Source organism: Lissotriton vulgaris, chromosome 11 (genome assembly GCF_964263255.1).
Source record: "Lissotriton vulgaris chromosome 11, aLisVul1.2, whole genome shotgun sequence".
Lineage (NCBI taxonomy): Eukaryota > Metazoa > Chordata > Amphibia > Caudata > Salamandridae > Lissotriton > Lissotriton vulgaris.
In genome coordinates, this window is record NC_141699.1 from 510,316,357 (window position 1) to 510,331,736 (window position 15,380).

The 15,380-nt window shown below is 46.5% G+C and overlaps 1 protein-coding gene across 4 annotated transcripts in view; it reads left to right on the forward strand.

The window, feature by feature from the left end:
- SLC4A5 (solute carrier family 4 member 5) overlaps window positions 1-15,380 on the forward strand; it is a 611,906-nt gene that overhangs the window by 579,755 nt on the left and 16,771 nt on the right. For all 4 annotated transcript variants that reach the window (XM_086943571.1, XM_086943570.1, XM_086943572.1 and 1 more), the window contains one exon: window positions 3,979-4,046. In XM_086943571.1, the coding sequence (XP_086799697.1) occupies window positions 3,979-4,046 (68 nt within the window). The remainder of the gene's footprint in view (window positions 1-3,978; window positions 4,047-15,380) is intronic.

Consider the following 15,380-nt stretch of genomic DNA (forward strand, 5'->3'; position numbering starts at 1 on the left):
GACTAGGTGCTTTATGATGCTGATCACGATGGAGCTCAGGTCAAATACTCTTGATCAAAGATTTTACCTTCTGACTTTAGTCTTATAAGTCACAATCCACCACAGGAGTACACTTATTAACCCCATTAGGACCTCAGGGAGAGACACTTAGAGAGGCAGATAGTGGCAGACAGAGGCCAACAGGAAGGTCCGGTCTAAGCCCCGTTGCTACTGGTCAGGTGGACAAAATTGCAGGAAAAGGCCTTTGGTAGTTTGTTGTGTCCCTGTAGGTTTAACAGGAGGTCAGTCTTGTGACCTTTAGCCTAATTTACAAGCCCATTGTGCTGCATGTGTGTCACTTTTATTGACACACTGGCAGCTCAATGGGCTACCCCAGATTTACAAGGCAAGGTAAAGTCACCATGTGTGACATTTCATGGCCTTGTAAATGTTTCCCATTCACACATAACTCTGCATGAAAAGGGTGTTCCATGGGTGTTGCGGTGGGTGTTCCCACTAAACATCCATGGAACGTGACGCATCCCCAGAGTTACAACATTTTGTAAACCTGGGAATGTGTCAGAATCCTACGCCTCCACAGGGGAGGCATAAGGAGGCGCAACGAGGAGAAATACTTTTATTTCCCCTGGTTTTTCCCTGTTTATATGCATGCTGCATTCTGCAGCATACATAGAAAGAGAAAAATGCCCTTAATTATTCTTTTTCTGTAGGAAAGTATGCCTTCCTGCACAAAAACAATCATCCCCTCAGCGAAGGCCCCCTTGCAAAATGAAACAATGGTGTCTATGTTGGCACAAGACTGCTGCTTGTGTGTTGGCACAGGGGAGGAAAACAGAATGTGCTGTATCTTGTAGATAAGGTGATTCCTGACCTTTTACTTTGACACACAGTAGCACAGCAGGAAGGCTTGCTGCGCCTAAGTGTGTCAAAAGTTGTAAATGAGGTTCTTAGAGTCCACTTGTTTTCTTTGTCCTGGGTACAGGAGGGAGAGCAGGTCCAGTCTTCTAGGCTCAACTCAGTTATCAAGCTTCAGGTTCAGTCCTCTTCAGATCATCCAAAGGTCCAGGAGTGTTCTGAAGTGCGTGCCTCGAGATGCCATATTTATGCCAGGCACAAGCTAGTGGCTAGGAATGGCCCATGGGACCACCCTAACTAACCCTGCCCACTTTGCACATTATCAGGATGGCCAACGTCTTCAGCCACACTAAACATGGGCTGAGGATGGGTGTGTGTGTGGGGCTGTACTCCGGTACTCTTAGCATACTCTCTAGAGAGGGTGGGAGAATTCCACCCTTGGTGGTTGTGTGCACATGTATACTTAGACCTGTTGGTCTTTTCACATTTGTCTTCTTTTCAATGAATTCAATTCACTCTTTGTTGTGTTTCAAAGAATCTTATTTATTTCATAGTTCCGTTTGTTACTTTTTCAGTTTCATGGTATTCTTTGCTTTACAAAAAACTTTATTGTTCCACATTTACTCTATGCATTTCGGGTCGTATGTGACCCTTAATCAGGGTGGATTAATGGATTAATGTATCAGTTTACATTTTGATGAGGCTAGCTCAAATTTCCTTTTTTTCTGTACACAGACCCCTGAGGAAGGGTCACATATGACCCGAAACCTGTCGGTCTTGCTAGGGGGGTAAAAGAAGGGCTATGTCCAAATGTCAGCTAACAGAGCAGGGCTCTATGAAGTGCACCCCAAGTGTCACATTAAAACCGCCAGCAAACCTGTCAAGCAGGTCTTAACACTTCAGCAGGATCTGACACTGTGATGTCAACAAGAGGCTCACTGTAATGGATGCCGTGCTGGCTGGTGGGACAAAAGAAGAGTGCAGTCCTGGGTGTTTTTGAAATCTGCTTGTGAATAGGTAAACTTCTTTGAAGTTAATCAAGTCCTTGTTCCCAGCTAACAGGCATTCAGTCAAGGGCACAACAAAACCCCACCACACCCAAGGCCTTTTTTTTCTAGTCTATGAGCAACTTCGCACCTCATTCCCGCCTATCGAAATGCTCATTACTGGCAGCAAAAGAGGGAGAGCAAAATGCGGTTATAGCTTCCCAGGACTTTAGGTAAGGCAAGGGTAACTTTCTAAAACTAACTATTACATTAGTTTTTTAATTCTTTTTCTAGCTAGTTCCATTCCCGAGATACAGTATTAGTATTTAATACAGCATCCCAGTGCTTAAATATAGAACAGCCAACTATGCTACAATGAAAATAGCTTTGAGGAACTAGTCATTTTAAAGACATAAACGTTTTAAATGTCCTGCTTTTATATACAATGCTCTCTGCCTTGTGGGCATAAGGCTTACTTTGATGTGACTTATTAATATTTGAAAGGGTAGACCTGTCTAAAGCAGTAAAATTTGCATTTTTCAAACTGCACACCTAGGCTGCAATGGTAGGCCTGGAGACATGCTTTAATGTGCTTTACTGTGCCGCTGCAGTGGATGGCACAATGTGTGCTGCGGTCCATGGGTATCATTTTATTTACAGCCTCTGGGTACACTTGTTATGATATACTAGGGACATATGAGTAAATGAAATGTGCCAATCATGAGCATACCAATTTTACCATGTTGAAAGGGGGAGCACTAGCACTTTTCCGCTGGTTAGCAGGGGTAAAGTGTTCTGTAGCAGGAAACAATAGGAATCAGCAAAAAGCCAAAAAAATCCAGAGTGACTGCGCAGAAAGGACAATTTTCCAACACTTATCTTGTGAGCAGCTATAACAAAAGATGGCACCCTGTTCTGTGTTTTTAATGGTTCTCAAAATGATGAGATGCTCTAAATTCTTTCTTTTGTTGTTGTTGTTGTAAGGAGGTTGTGCATAATGTTGGCTTCTGTGCCTTGCCATAAAATCCACTAAACACTAGTGGAATATGATGGTGACTATAAAACAGACGTTGAAACAAGGTAATGCTGGCTGTTGAGTAGGGGAGGGCGGAGGTTGTGGTTCGGTAGGTTTACTGGAAAACATTTTTTACTATACATATAACAAGATCTGCAATTACATTTCTCATTGAAAAGATATTACATTGGCAGTCTCTCATTGATCGGCATTGTGCACAGTGATATACTTTTATACTTAATTGTGATTTTTTTATACCTCATCTTTTGAGTCCTGGGGCCTCATTTATGAGGCCTTGCGTCAGTTTTGCGCTGCGGATGCGTCACTTTTTGTGACGCATCGGCGGCGTAAAACATGCGCCTTGTTGCGCCATATTTAAAAAGTGACGCATCTAGGTAGATGCGTCACTTTTTAAACCCCTGCGCCACATTATACCTGCGTCAGGTATAATGTATGCAAAGGGGGCGTTCCCCCGCAAAAAGCCTCATAATAGTGACGCAGTGAATTCTATGAGATTTCACTGCGTCACTTTTAGGACGCTGTTGCGTCAAAATCTTGCGCCTGCCTCACAGCAGGCGTAAGACTGACGCAAGCCCTTTCACATGGGGCTTTCCCTATGTGAAAGGACGCATTGCAGGAGTTGCGTCACTTTTGTGACACACTCCAGCAATGCGTCACTTTTGCGCTTACAGATGCGTCAAAAATACTGACGTATCTGTAACTCCTTGCGACATGATGCGTCATACATTACATATGACGCATCATTGGTGTCGCAAGAAGTGCGCAGTGAAAAGTGACGCATCGCTGTTTTCACGCAGCGATGCGTCACTTTTCATAAATAAGGCCCCTGGTCTATTACAGGGGGGGATGGGGTACTTATATGCCCCTATAGGTATTCCATTTACCCCACACTTTCTCCCATTTCTTGGGGCATACTCTGTGAATGTACGTAGCTTTCTCAGCCACCATGATCATGCTCATATCAGGATTCCTTTGAATTTGGCAACCAACCAGTGCCATTGCCATAGAAGAGACATATCCACTTTTGTCTTGAAAAAGAAATCTATTCCACAACGTTATGATTAACATGTTAAACAAACTTCTTTGTCTCTTATAATACAGGAAAGGGGACTCCCGTCTGGACTCGCACATTCAGATACTTCTCCAAATGGTTCTGATCTGGATAGGAGGTAAGTTGAGATAAACAGGAAGTTTATGGAGGAAGAAATCTGAAACTGCTTGCCCATATTTTGAGAATGTATGAATTGTCCTGCCAAAGAAGAAAGTAGTTTCATATTCACCCTTACCATTTTTTGATCCCTTTCGTTGGGAACAAATTGAATTTTATGCTCGCTATACCTTACTCTAAATTCACGTGACGTCTCACCGATATAGGCTAAATTGCACGGACAGGTCAGCATATAAATAATATTCTGACTCCTACAATTCATGCGATCCTTCAGCTTCACGTTCACTCCTTGATATACAATGGAGTCCGTAACCATAGCGGAATCACAAGCATGACAGGATCCACATATGTGGTTACCCATCACAATTGGGAGACCCGTTATGGTAGTCTGACGCATGTTGCACGGTGCGCTAGGTCTGGTGTGTACCAGGATGTCGCGCAAGTTACGATTTCTACGATAGGTCACCAGTAGTTGTTCTAACTGGATTCCGTCGTTGTTGATATTCAGAATTTTCCAATTCTTCTGGATAATGTTTTATACCTTGAAATTAAAAGGAGAATGATTAATCACACAAACTACCTGCTTCTTAGAGGCACGATTTGTTCCCTCCAAAAGGGCATCACAGTTGTAATACTTAGCCCTTTTGTACGCATGTCGAACCAATCTATTGGGGTATCACCTGGCTAACAATCTTTTTCTTAGAGCATCCCCATGTCTATGAAAATCAGACATGTTGGTACAATTTCTCCTCACCCGTAAGAACTCACCAAACAGGATTGAGTCCTTCTGAATAGTGGGATGGTAACTTTGATACTGTAAGGTATTTTTTGCCGTGGGTTTTCTGAACAAGCTGACCTCCAGGATGTTATTAGACCCTGAGATCAGGATGTCCAGAAATTCAACATGATGGGCACTAGCTGTAAAATTTAAGTTGTTATCGCTTGCATTCAGCCATAGGATATACTCATTCAAAGTGCCACTGAAACGCGTTGACCAAGTCCTTTTAAAATCCTACTACAAGCAGTAGACATGTATAGGGTCATAGAGATTGAAATCAACCAAACGTGTTAACTTGAGCAGATGTATTTAGTTGTGAATGGGATATGTATGTAGTATAAGAGATGTCTATGTAGGAGTGAGGGGTATGTTTGTGTTAGTTCTCTACCTGGGAGTGAACACATTGTAATGTAAAAAACAATATTGTACTTTAGAGTGTTGTGGATAATAGAAATATGTATTTTTGATAAAGTTGAAAATAATGATGATCAAGAAAGTTAAAAAGTAAGCTGTATATGTCTTTGAATTTTGGTTGTTTAGAGAGCCCATGTTTTGAATTCCGTTTTGAATAATAGGAAATTATATAAAGGTCATGAGGGAGCATTTCTATAGTGTTGGCATCCAGGGAACTGCCCTCGACTGGATCCACTCTTTCCTCACAGGCCAAACCCAAAGAATCAGACTCCCGCCTTTCCTCTCTGGACCCACAGAGATCAACTGCGGAGTACCCCAAATATCATCGTTCAGCCCCACACTCTTCAACATCTACGTGGCCCCCCTTGCCACCATCGTCAGACAGCATGGACTCAGCATAGTATCCTATGCTGACAACACCCAGCTCATCCTCTCCCTCACGAAGCAACCCAACACCACCAGACTCAGCTTCAGGAAAGAATGAAGGACGTTGCATGCTGGATGAGCAGCAGCTGTCGGAAGCTCACCTCGGAGAAGACAGAAGTCCTCGTCCTCGGACCCACCCCCTCTGCATGGGATAACACTAGGTGGCCCACTGCTCTCGGCAACACCCCATTCCTATGGACCTCGCCCGGAACCTTGGCATCATACTCAACTCCTCCCTCACCATGACCTGACAGATAAACTCCATCTCCTTCACCTGCTTCAACACCCTCTGCACCCTTCGCAAGACCTTCAAATAGATCCCCCTGAGTCAAGGAAGACCCACGCACTCATCACCAGCAGACTGGACTACAGAAATGCTCTCTACGCCGGCATCAACAAGTCCCTACTCCACAAACTCCAAACAATATAGAACACCGCGGCCAGACTCATCCTAGGCATCCCCCAGCATGAACACATGAGCCAACAACTGCAGAGACTCCACTGGCTCCCCATAGAGAAGAGAGTCACCTTCAAAATCCTCACCCACGCCTACAAATGTCTACACAACCATGGACCAAAATACCACAGGGCCAGAGCAGGCGGAAGACCGTTCCCCCACATCGCAGCCAAGACCTGGAACGAGCTACCGGTAGAAATCAGACCCGCCCCCTCCCTGAACACCTTCAGGAAGACTCTCAAGACCTGGCTTTTCGGCTGAACGGATCTGCAAACCTCCCCTCCCTCAGCACCTTGAGATTCTCATGGGTGAGATGGGCGCTTACAAATCCCTGATTGATTGATTGATTGATTGAAATTCCTCCTTTAACTGAAACTAGACTGCTGTAAACAATTAACTGTGACCCAACATGGCCGCCACGACAATTGACAATTGCCCATTCAAAACATTTGATACCTGTTATCACATTGTTGCATTCTTGAAACAATTTTATATGTCACAATCCATTATAAAAGAAGCATACGATAAAACACTGAATACGTGCAAAATATCCTAAGGTGCCATTTATTTAAAGAAAATGTGTGAGACAGTTTCTTATGAAATTTCTACAGTCACCATGCTCTATATGGCCAATATATTACAGAGCTGTGCAAACTCGCAAATAAAGTGCATCAATATTCAGGAATTGTAAATGTAATTCTTCATGCAGGATTTGAGCCAATCACATTAATTTTCAAGTGGTCCTCCGTTCATTGCACTTTCTCCTTTAACAGAAACTAGACTATTACATGCACTCAACTGTGAGCCAACATTTCCGCCATGACAGTTAACAATAGCCCATTCATAAAGTTAATTTTATACTTTTATATGTTGTATAGGACAGCTTTGAGCTCACTGCCAGTGCAGGCCTATTGGTTATAACAAATACAAGCCCAATATGCTAAATATAGCACAAAGTAATTTTTAAAATAGCCCAAGATTTGGCAACCCGCACAAACCAATATTTTACTGTACAACCGGGAAAAATGTTTTCCAATTGTTCGCGATCTATCCTAATCTGGCAACACTATAAGCAGCTAGAGACAGACGCCCAATACGTTTTCAAAGTACAAAGCCAATGCTTTATCATGTGTTTGGCCACGTCTGCCCTCCAGAAGTACAAAGAATTTTGCCCTATCACTGTTCACCTTAGAAATGCAATTATATCATACTCATGAAGGTACCCTTTCCGGCTCATCTTCTGTCTGGATGGCAAACAACATCAACTTTGATCCCTTGAGGAGGCCTGTCAGCTGCTGGGCATCAATGACATCCCATCTGATTTATCCCAGATTAACAAGTGTGAGCGGGGGCCCCAGATGCCGACAATGTAGTAGCATGGGAGCACCATCCTCGGCACTTCGTCCTACCCGGCCACTATGGCTAGAGAACAGCAAGCGATTCTGAAGATGTTCACCAGAGACTCTACTGGTGCAGATGTTCTATGAACCTGGCTGTGAACCTTCTGTTTTTCACTTAAGGTGGGTAGTTCTGGCAGGGGGACGGGGGCTTTAGGTCACTACACACTCCCCAATATCTTTTTCCAGTTGAGTCTTTAACCCTGGATATTGACTGTTTTGACCAATGTTTACTTGGTTGTTCACTCTGTTCCCAATTCGTTTGTTTATTCTGGGGCGAGAAGGTGGTCTCACAGCACTACCTCAAGGTGTCCCTGTCTTGTTTTTCCACACTATTTAAACCAGCATTATGCAACATAACCTACAGCTTCTTACCTCCCTCAATGTGAAGGGTCTCAATTATCTTAATATGTGCTGGGCCGTACTCTACTATATCGAACACTCGGGAGCCTACATCTGCCTTCTCCAAGAAACCCACCTGCTTGCCAGTGACTGGTATTGAATTCACTCGAGTCTTTCCACACCAATTCTTTTCCTCCAGTTCCTCTACAACTGCAGAAGTAGCGATTCAGGACTCCAACCAGGGTGAAACAGGTGTAGATTACTGGTTTACTCAGTCTCCCTGGGCACTTACACTTTTGCCCTGGGGACTATCGACACTCCGAATGAAGGTCAGGAACACTTTTTACGCCATGCAGTGGCTGATGTGATGGCTACACAGGATAGTTTAGTTCTCTTTAGAGAGGATCTAAACCTATTTTTTTAATAATGACCGAGACAGATCTGTCCAGCGCCATGGTCAAACCAGGGTCCTCTCTTGGGAGGGTGCGCTCTGGCTAGAAGTAATGGGATTTGGTCACATTTGGTATACTCTGCACCCATATTCACGCAACTACTCATTTTTATTCTCATGCACATAAAACATAAGTCCAAATAGATCACTTCCTAGGCACATCTGTTATCCAATCTATGGTCACAGGTTCAGAAATAGAACCCCGTTCATAGCGGTCATTAAGCAAATTAACAAAGCCTTGGCAAATTTCCTTGAAATCAATGTCAATGCGGAAGTCTGTATATCTACGCTGTGGAAAACCCTGAAAGAGGTAGTTAGAGGCAAACTAATAGCGATTTCCACAGCAGACAATAAGATCCGCAGGGACAAAAGAGAGCATTTATCCCTCTCAAGCGTATTCATAAATGTACCGGCGCTCCCTGAGTTTGGCGTCAATTGGAGGCTGCTTTAACACAACTGTCAGGTATTTATCTTGATAGAGTGGAATACGCTGCCCTTCAACTTCAGCCCTCTTTTTATGTTGGTGGAGACAAGCGTGGATGCCCCTGGCCAATAGATTACAGGTGCAGCAACAGGCCACCAGAGTCCAGGCTATATTCGATGCAGATGGCAATGCTCAAATTGCCTCTGCCTTTCAAAACTTCTTTAAAGAGCTATACACAGGGCAGGACCTACTGGAAGACATTTCGGTTCTGTATCTCTGAGGCACCCATAACGCCTAGATTAACACTGTAACAGGCATCCGATCTAGATCGCCTGATCTTGGTTGAGAAGGTTATCTCTATCACTGCTAGGCAGAAGCGTATTAAACTGCTGGGCCCTGACAGATGCCCAGCTCTTTTTCACAAAATCTTTTGCACGACTATGGCTCCTCTCCTAACCGGACTGTTTAATTATATTAAAGACCCCGCCTTCTATACTAGCATCTTCCATTGTCATCATCCCCAAAAAAGGTATAGACAAACAATACTGCGTGTCTTACCAGCCGATATCTCTTCTAAACACCGATCTCAAGCAATTCACTGGCATCCTGGCAGCTTGCCTAGGAACCCTTCTACCAGGCCTCATTGCCCCTGATCAGGCAGGCTTTGTGCCCCAGCGACAATGCAGCGATAATATGAAACAAATCCTACATTTAATTGATAAGGCCCAATGCTTGAACCGAGACTACATGCTCTTGGCCATAGACGGATGTATGTCGTTACAACACATACTTTTACAACGCATACCTTTATAACGCATTTTTTACACCGCAACATCCATTACAACGCATTCCATTACAACGCATGCCATTACAACATAATCTTTGAAACTACCTTTACAACGCATTCCACTACAACGCATACTACATTTACAACGCATACCATTACAACGCATACCATTACATTGCATATATGGTAAGTATTGGATAGTGTAGGGGTAAAAATAACTATTCTAACTCCAGGGGGTGCAACAGTAGGGTAAGTGTTGGATAGTGTAGGGGTTAAAATTACTATTCTAACTCCAGGGGGTGCAACAGTAGGGTAAGTATTGGATAGTGTAGGGGTACAATTTACTATTCTAACTCCAGGGGGTGCAACAGTAGGGTAAGTGTTGGATAGTGTAGGTATGCGTTGTAATGGTATGCGTTGTAATGACTGCGTTGTAAATGTATACGTTGTAGTGGTATGCGTTGTAGTGACATGCGTTGTAATGGTTGCGTTGTAATGGCATGCGTTGTAATGGATGTTGCGGTGTAAAAGTTTTGTTGTAAAGGTATTACATTGTAAAAGTTGTGTTGTAAGTGTTGTTTCCCCCATAGACACAGAGAAGGCGTTCGATCGGGTCCATTGGCCATACCTGCTAGCCACACTTAAACACCTTGGGCTTGGTGAACGCTTTACTTCATGGGTCCTTAGTAACTATGGCCCTCTGGTTGCAACTTTTTGGATGAATGGACAGACATGAGCCATGTTCCATATTTGCATAGGCACCCGCCAGGGGTGTCCCCTCTTGCCCTAGTGTTTGTGCACTATATGGAGCCTCTGGCCCGAGAGTTGGCGACAATCTGAATAGTAAAGGGATCCCTTTTGGTGGAGAAACACACACCATCAGTCTATAAGCAGATGACGTCCTGATGGCCCTGGAAGAGCCATCTACTTCTCTCCTAGCCTTTTTGAATGTACTTTGGGCCTGTTGGACTTGGCCCTTATGGCAGGTTCACCCATAATCTTTTTGCTTTTAATATATGATCTGTGTTGATGATTTTTGGTCTCTGCGCACTTTTTCCCTGTGTCCCAGAGTAAAGTGCGTGCATGTAGCTAGGCTGGCCTGCTCTCCCATAGGAATGCATGGGGAATGTCTGTGTCCCTGGTAGTTCCTGATGCGTGGGGAGTGCAGACTCGAATTTGGTATGTGCGAACTCGTGCGAATGAATGCTTCGCAATGATGTATGTGGCATGAGTGTGTCTTGTGCGGAAGTGCCACTTCTAGGAGTTGGCATATTAATGTAAAATATGCCTGGCGTGTGATTGGCTGGAGCTGGCTGGTGAGCCTGGCTTCAGGAAGGCTGGATGGGTCTGCCCGGTGGTGAGTGTGAGATTAGCATGTTGATGGCTGGGGAGGAGTGCACCTGGTTCCTGATGGGGCTGGACTTTCCCCACACAATGCTGGCTCCGCCCCCTGTGGTGCGACTGATGACCCTAGCCCTGCTAGTGAATGAGAGAGGTGGTTGAGCCATCAAGGGTGCTCCAAAACCAGCTGCGACTGGTTTCCCCCCACCCTGCACCTACAGACAAAGGAATTTACAGTATAGGAAGGGACTGTGTCCCCATACAATTTGTTCTGCTGTTGGATCCTAGCTGAGGGGGCTGCTGCTGTTGCTGGGGCCAGGAGGACCGCCACTTGGATTGTCTCCCTGCCTGGAGACCCAGTGAGCTGGCTCTGGGCCCAGCCTTGCCCCCTGCCTGCCTCCAGACCCTGCTGGAGCTCTATTTTGCTTGTGGTGCCAGAAGCGCTTCTATTCTTCGCCCCTAGCGCTGAATGCGCTTTATTTTGACTGCCTAGCGCTTGAGAGCGCTTTATTTTGCCCATAGCGCTGTGAGCGCTGTATTCTGGGCTCTGGCGCCTGGGAGCGCTTGATTTTGCTTATAGCGCTTGGCAACGCTTCTGTTTTCCTTTCGCGGCTGCCCACGCCGCTTTCTGCCGATTTTCGAGTCTCCTGGCAGGTGCCCACCCTACCAGGGACCTGGTGCCGTTCTTATGCCCCCGAGCAAGTGCCCACCTTGCTTTATATTTTAATTAGAAGCCGGTGCCCACCCGGCATTGCCCCGCGTGTTCACCGCCGCAGCCCCGGACAAAGAACCGCCGAGAGAAGCTGCTGTGAGAGCCGCGCTGGGATTGGCCCAGCCGGCCGAGCCTCCCGCCTCGTCATCGGAGGAGGCCGGAGAAGCAGGAAGCAGCCGGCCGTGTCCTCGAGGCTCCCCGAGTGAAGAGGAGCCCCGCGCTGCCGGAGAGGTGAGCCAGCAGTGTTCCTGCCCCGCAGCACCAGCGAGGACCCGGTGAGTGCGGGGACAGGGTCTTTTACATTTAGAGTGGCCCCGGTTGGCAGCGGGCCACTTCGACAACCTTGGGCATTTGAATTTACGAGCCTGCGAGGCTCGAGGCACCATCTGTGCTTCCGAGTCCCCCGGGAGGGACTCCCACGTGCCGGGCATTGTGTGTTGAGCCCAGAGAGGCTCTGAGGTGCCATTCCAGTTCTGCAAGTCCACGAAGGACTCCAACGATGCCCGCAGTTGTATTTCGAGCCCCGAGAGGCTCCACGCCCACAGTGATTTTGCGAGCCCACAGAAGGCTCGAAGGGGGCAGTTCTTGTTCTTGAGTCCCGATAGGCTCCAGCCCCAGGTGTATTTAGAGCCCAGAGAGGCTCTGGGGGCATTCCATTATTTTCGAGCGCAGAGGCTCTTAAGTGCCATATTTGTTTGCGAGCCCTGAGAGGCTCTTGGGACACAGGCAGTTGGTTAGAGCCCCGTGGCTCCCACGCTGTGTTACCCTCACCATTGTTCTTGAGCCCACGAGGCTCCAACGTTGGCCATCATTGATTTACATCTGTCCAGCACTTAGTGGACAGTTGCTACGTTTAGGTTTGTGTTCTTGGCTGCTTGCGCAGCCTCCCTGACATTTGGACTCAGGGCATTTCAGCCCTTGCGAGGCCAGTTGGCCTGGGGGACAGTTCTAGTGTTGTGCTATGTGCACCCTGCGCATTGTGATTTACTTGCTTATGTGATTCCTGCACAATTGTTCTACCTGCACCTCTGAATGTGTTTTAATGCCTCATGTGCAATGTGTTTATGTATTACCTTTGCTAAAAGTGACCTGCTTAGGTGATTGTTTATGTCCCTTCCCCTTTGCTAAAAGTGACCTGCTCAGAGGATTGTTTATGTATTACCTTTGCTAAAAGTGTCCTGCTTAGGTGATTGTTTATGTCCTTTCCCCTTTGCTAAAAGTGACCTGCTTAGAGGATTGTTTATGTATTACCTTTGCTAAAAGTGACCTGCTTAGGTGATTGTTTATGTCCCTTCCCCTTTGCTAAAAGTGACCTGCTTAGAGGATTGTTTATGTTTTATTACCTTTGCTAAATGTGACCTGCTTAGGTGATTGTTTATGTTCCTATAGGTCCTGATATTAAGGTCCTAGTTCCCTGCGTAATTTTCCTACAGTGGTCAGGGTTGCGTAGGAGGTATTTACCTTTTACCAGTGATTACTGGGTGTGTGCTACATTTACTATTTTTGGTGCTACAGTCATTATATGTTTATGTGCTAAGTGTTATACCTACAAGTGCTAATTCTAAAAGTGCCTACCCCTGACAGTGGTCCATGTGGCTCTGTCCAGTACATAATCCCTTGTAAATTCTGCCCGTGCCTGTTGGCACATTGTAAAGTGTGTGTGTTATCTAATGTGTTTTTACTATAATACAAAGGCTATTTTTTATATAACCTTGTGTGGAGTTTCCTTTGTGGTGGGCCTTGGGTGTTGTTGCTGGGTGCGCGCGCAAACGCTTTACACATCGCCTCTGAAATTAGCCTTGCTGCTCGCGTCACGTTACCTAGAGGGTGAGCAGGGGTTATCTTGGTGTGTAACTCCCTTGCCCTGACCTTAGACATGGTGATCTCTGACTGACTTGGCGCGAGCCTTGGCCAGCCGGGGTCCCGGGTCTAACATTGGTGGCAAGCGGTGCGGATTGGACTTGCGTTTGCGCTGTACCACAGTGGCGACAGGCCGCACTACAAAACTCTACATTTTTAGATAACCACATTTTGGGGGTTATTGTTTTTTAGGTGACGTTTCAGTATTGCTTCTCCTGAAAGGTGTCATTTTGTAATTGTGTCCAGTACCTTGTTCCCCGCCCTGCTCCCAGAGTTTGGTACCTGTGTCGCTTATGGTCAGGTTGAGAAATCAGGGGTGGTAGAAACTGCCTTACCAGTCCGAGGGGAGGGTGTGTGTGAATGAGTGGTGTGTTACACTGGACAGAGGAGTGTGAGTTCCCATAGATAGGGAGCCTGCTGAATATTTTTTTTAATTGTGTACTCCTGTTAAGCTCAGACCCCTAGGTTCCCTGTGTGATCTTGTCTCTAGAACGTCTGCCAAAATGGAGCCTGCTTTTGATCTCAGTGATCTAGTTTGGTACAGTATGCAGGAATTGGAAAGGTTCTGTAGAGAGAGAGACATAGGGGTGGATGAGTCAGATACCCAGAACAAACTTAGGAACCACCTGGTCCAATGGTATAAGGATCAAAGGGATCTTGAGCACAGTGAGGAAAGGGCCCGGGCCGCACGCCATGAGGGTGGTGAGTCTGTGGAGAGCCCTGAAGAATGTGAATTTGATGAAGATGACAGTGAATGGGAACCAGCAGATAGTGAGGACCCCATAGGTAGGGAGTCCCTTGCTGGGTCCAGTGTCAGTAGCAGCGCCCCATCCCTTGTCCTGTCCCCAGAGGAGTGGTTGGATTGGAAGGAAGAGAGGGAGCATCAGCTAGCGATGGAACAGCTCAGGTTAGAGCATGCCAAGCTAGAGGCTGAAAGGGCCTTGTTCAGGGAGAGGATAACCCTAGAGAGTAGGTTGTCCCCTGAGCACAGTTTTAAATTTCTGGATTCCCCAGGGAGGGTTGAGTCCAGTGGTGGCAGCTTTTTAAATTTCAGTGTAGAAAGTCCCACTCCCAGTTCCCCAAGTATGGTACCTGTTTCCCGAGAAGAGGAGTGTCGGTTGAAATTCAGGAACCTTAGGAAACCACCTCACCAGTCTTGGGAAGATTTTCAGGATGACTGTTGTGTAGCACTATGCGATTGGTTACGGGGTCCCACAGAGTGTGATTGGGGCTTATTGTTCGATATGATTGCCAAAGAGCAGTTGCTCAGTATTGTTCATCAAGGATTGCGCCAACACCTGTTAGGGTGTGGATTGTCTGAGCCATATGAGCTGGCAGAGGAAGCAGACTGCTGGGAAAGTGCGAGAGGTTCTTTAGAGTCACTGGTGAGTGATTCCAACAATAGTGGGTCAGGTGTCCTCCAGCCCAGCGTGGTGGAGGAGGGTGAGAGTAGCCCAGCTAGGTCCCAGTATAGTGAGGAGGGTGTAGGGGCTTACTGCGTGTCTCAGTGTAGCGGGAGTGAGTGTGAGACCGAGAGTCCCCAGACGCCCGAAGCCCTGCCTCAGAGCCTGGATGGTTTCTCAAGGGAACACCAGGATGGGGACCTAAGCTTACCTGTTAGTTCACTTGAGGGAGATCTCCTAGTGTGTAGAGGACCTGGAGCATCTGTAGGCGGAGCTTCTATGGTTCTAGAGTCTGGCAGTACCGCTCCAGTAGGGAGGGTACAGGAGTCCAGCGAAAGGAGTGATTGGGGGATAGTATGTGAATCCCCAGAAGTCCTGGAGTGCCAGGCATTGGTTCCACCAAAGGTTCTAGACCGGAGGTTGGAGGGCCAGGTTCAGGATTCGCCTGACCTGAAGGGTGGGACTACTGTAATCAGTGTCCTGACCAGTTCTTCCTCCAGAGGTACCGCCCCGGTTAGGAGGGAGCAGGACTCTGGAAGGGGG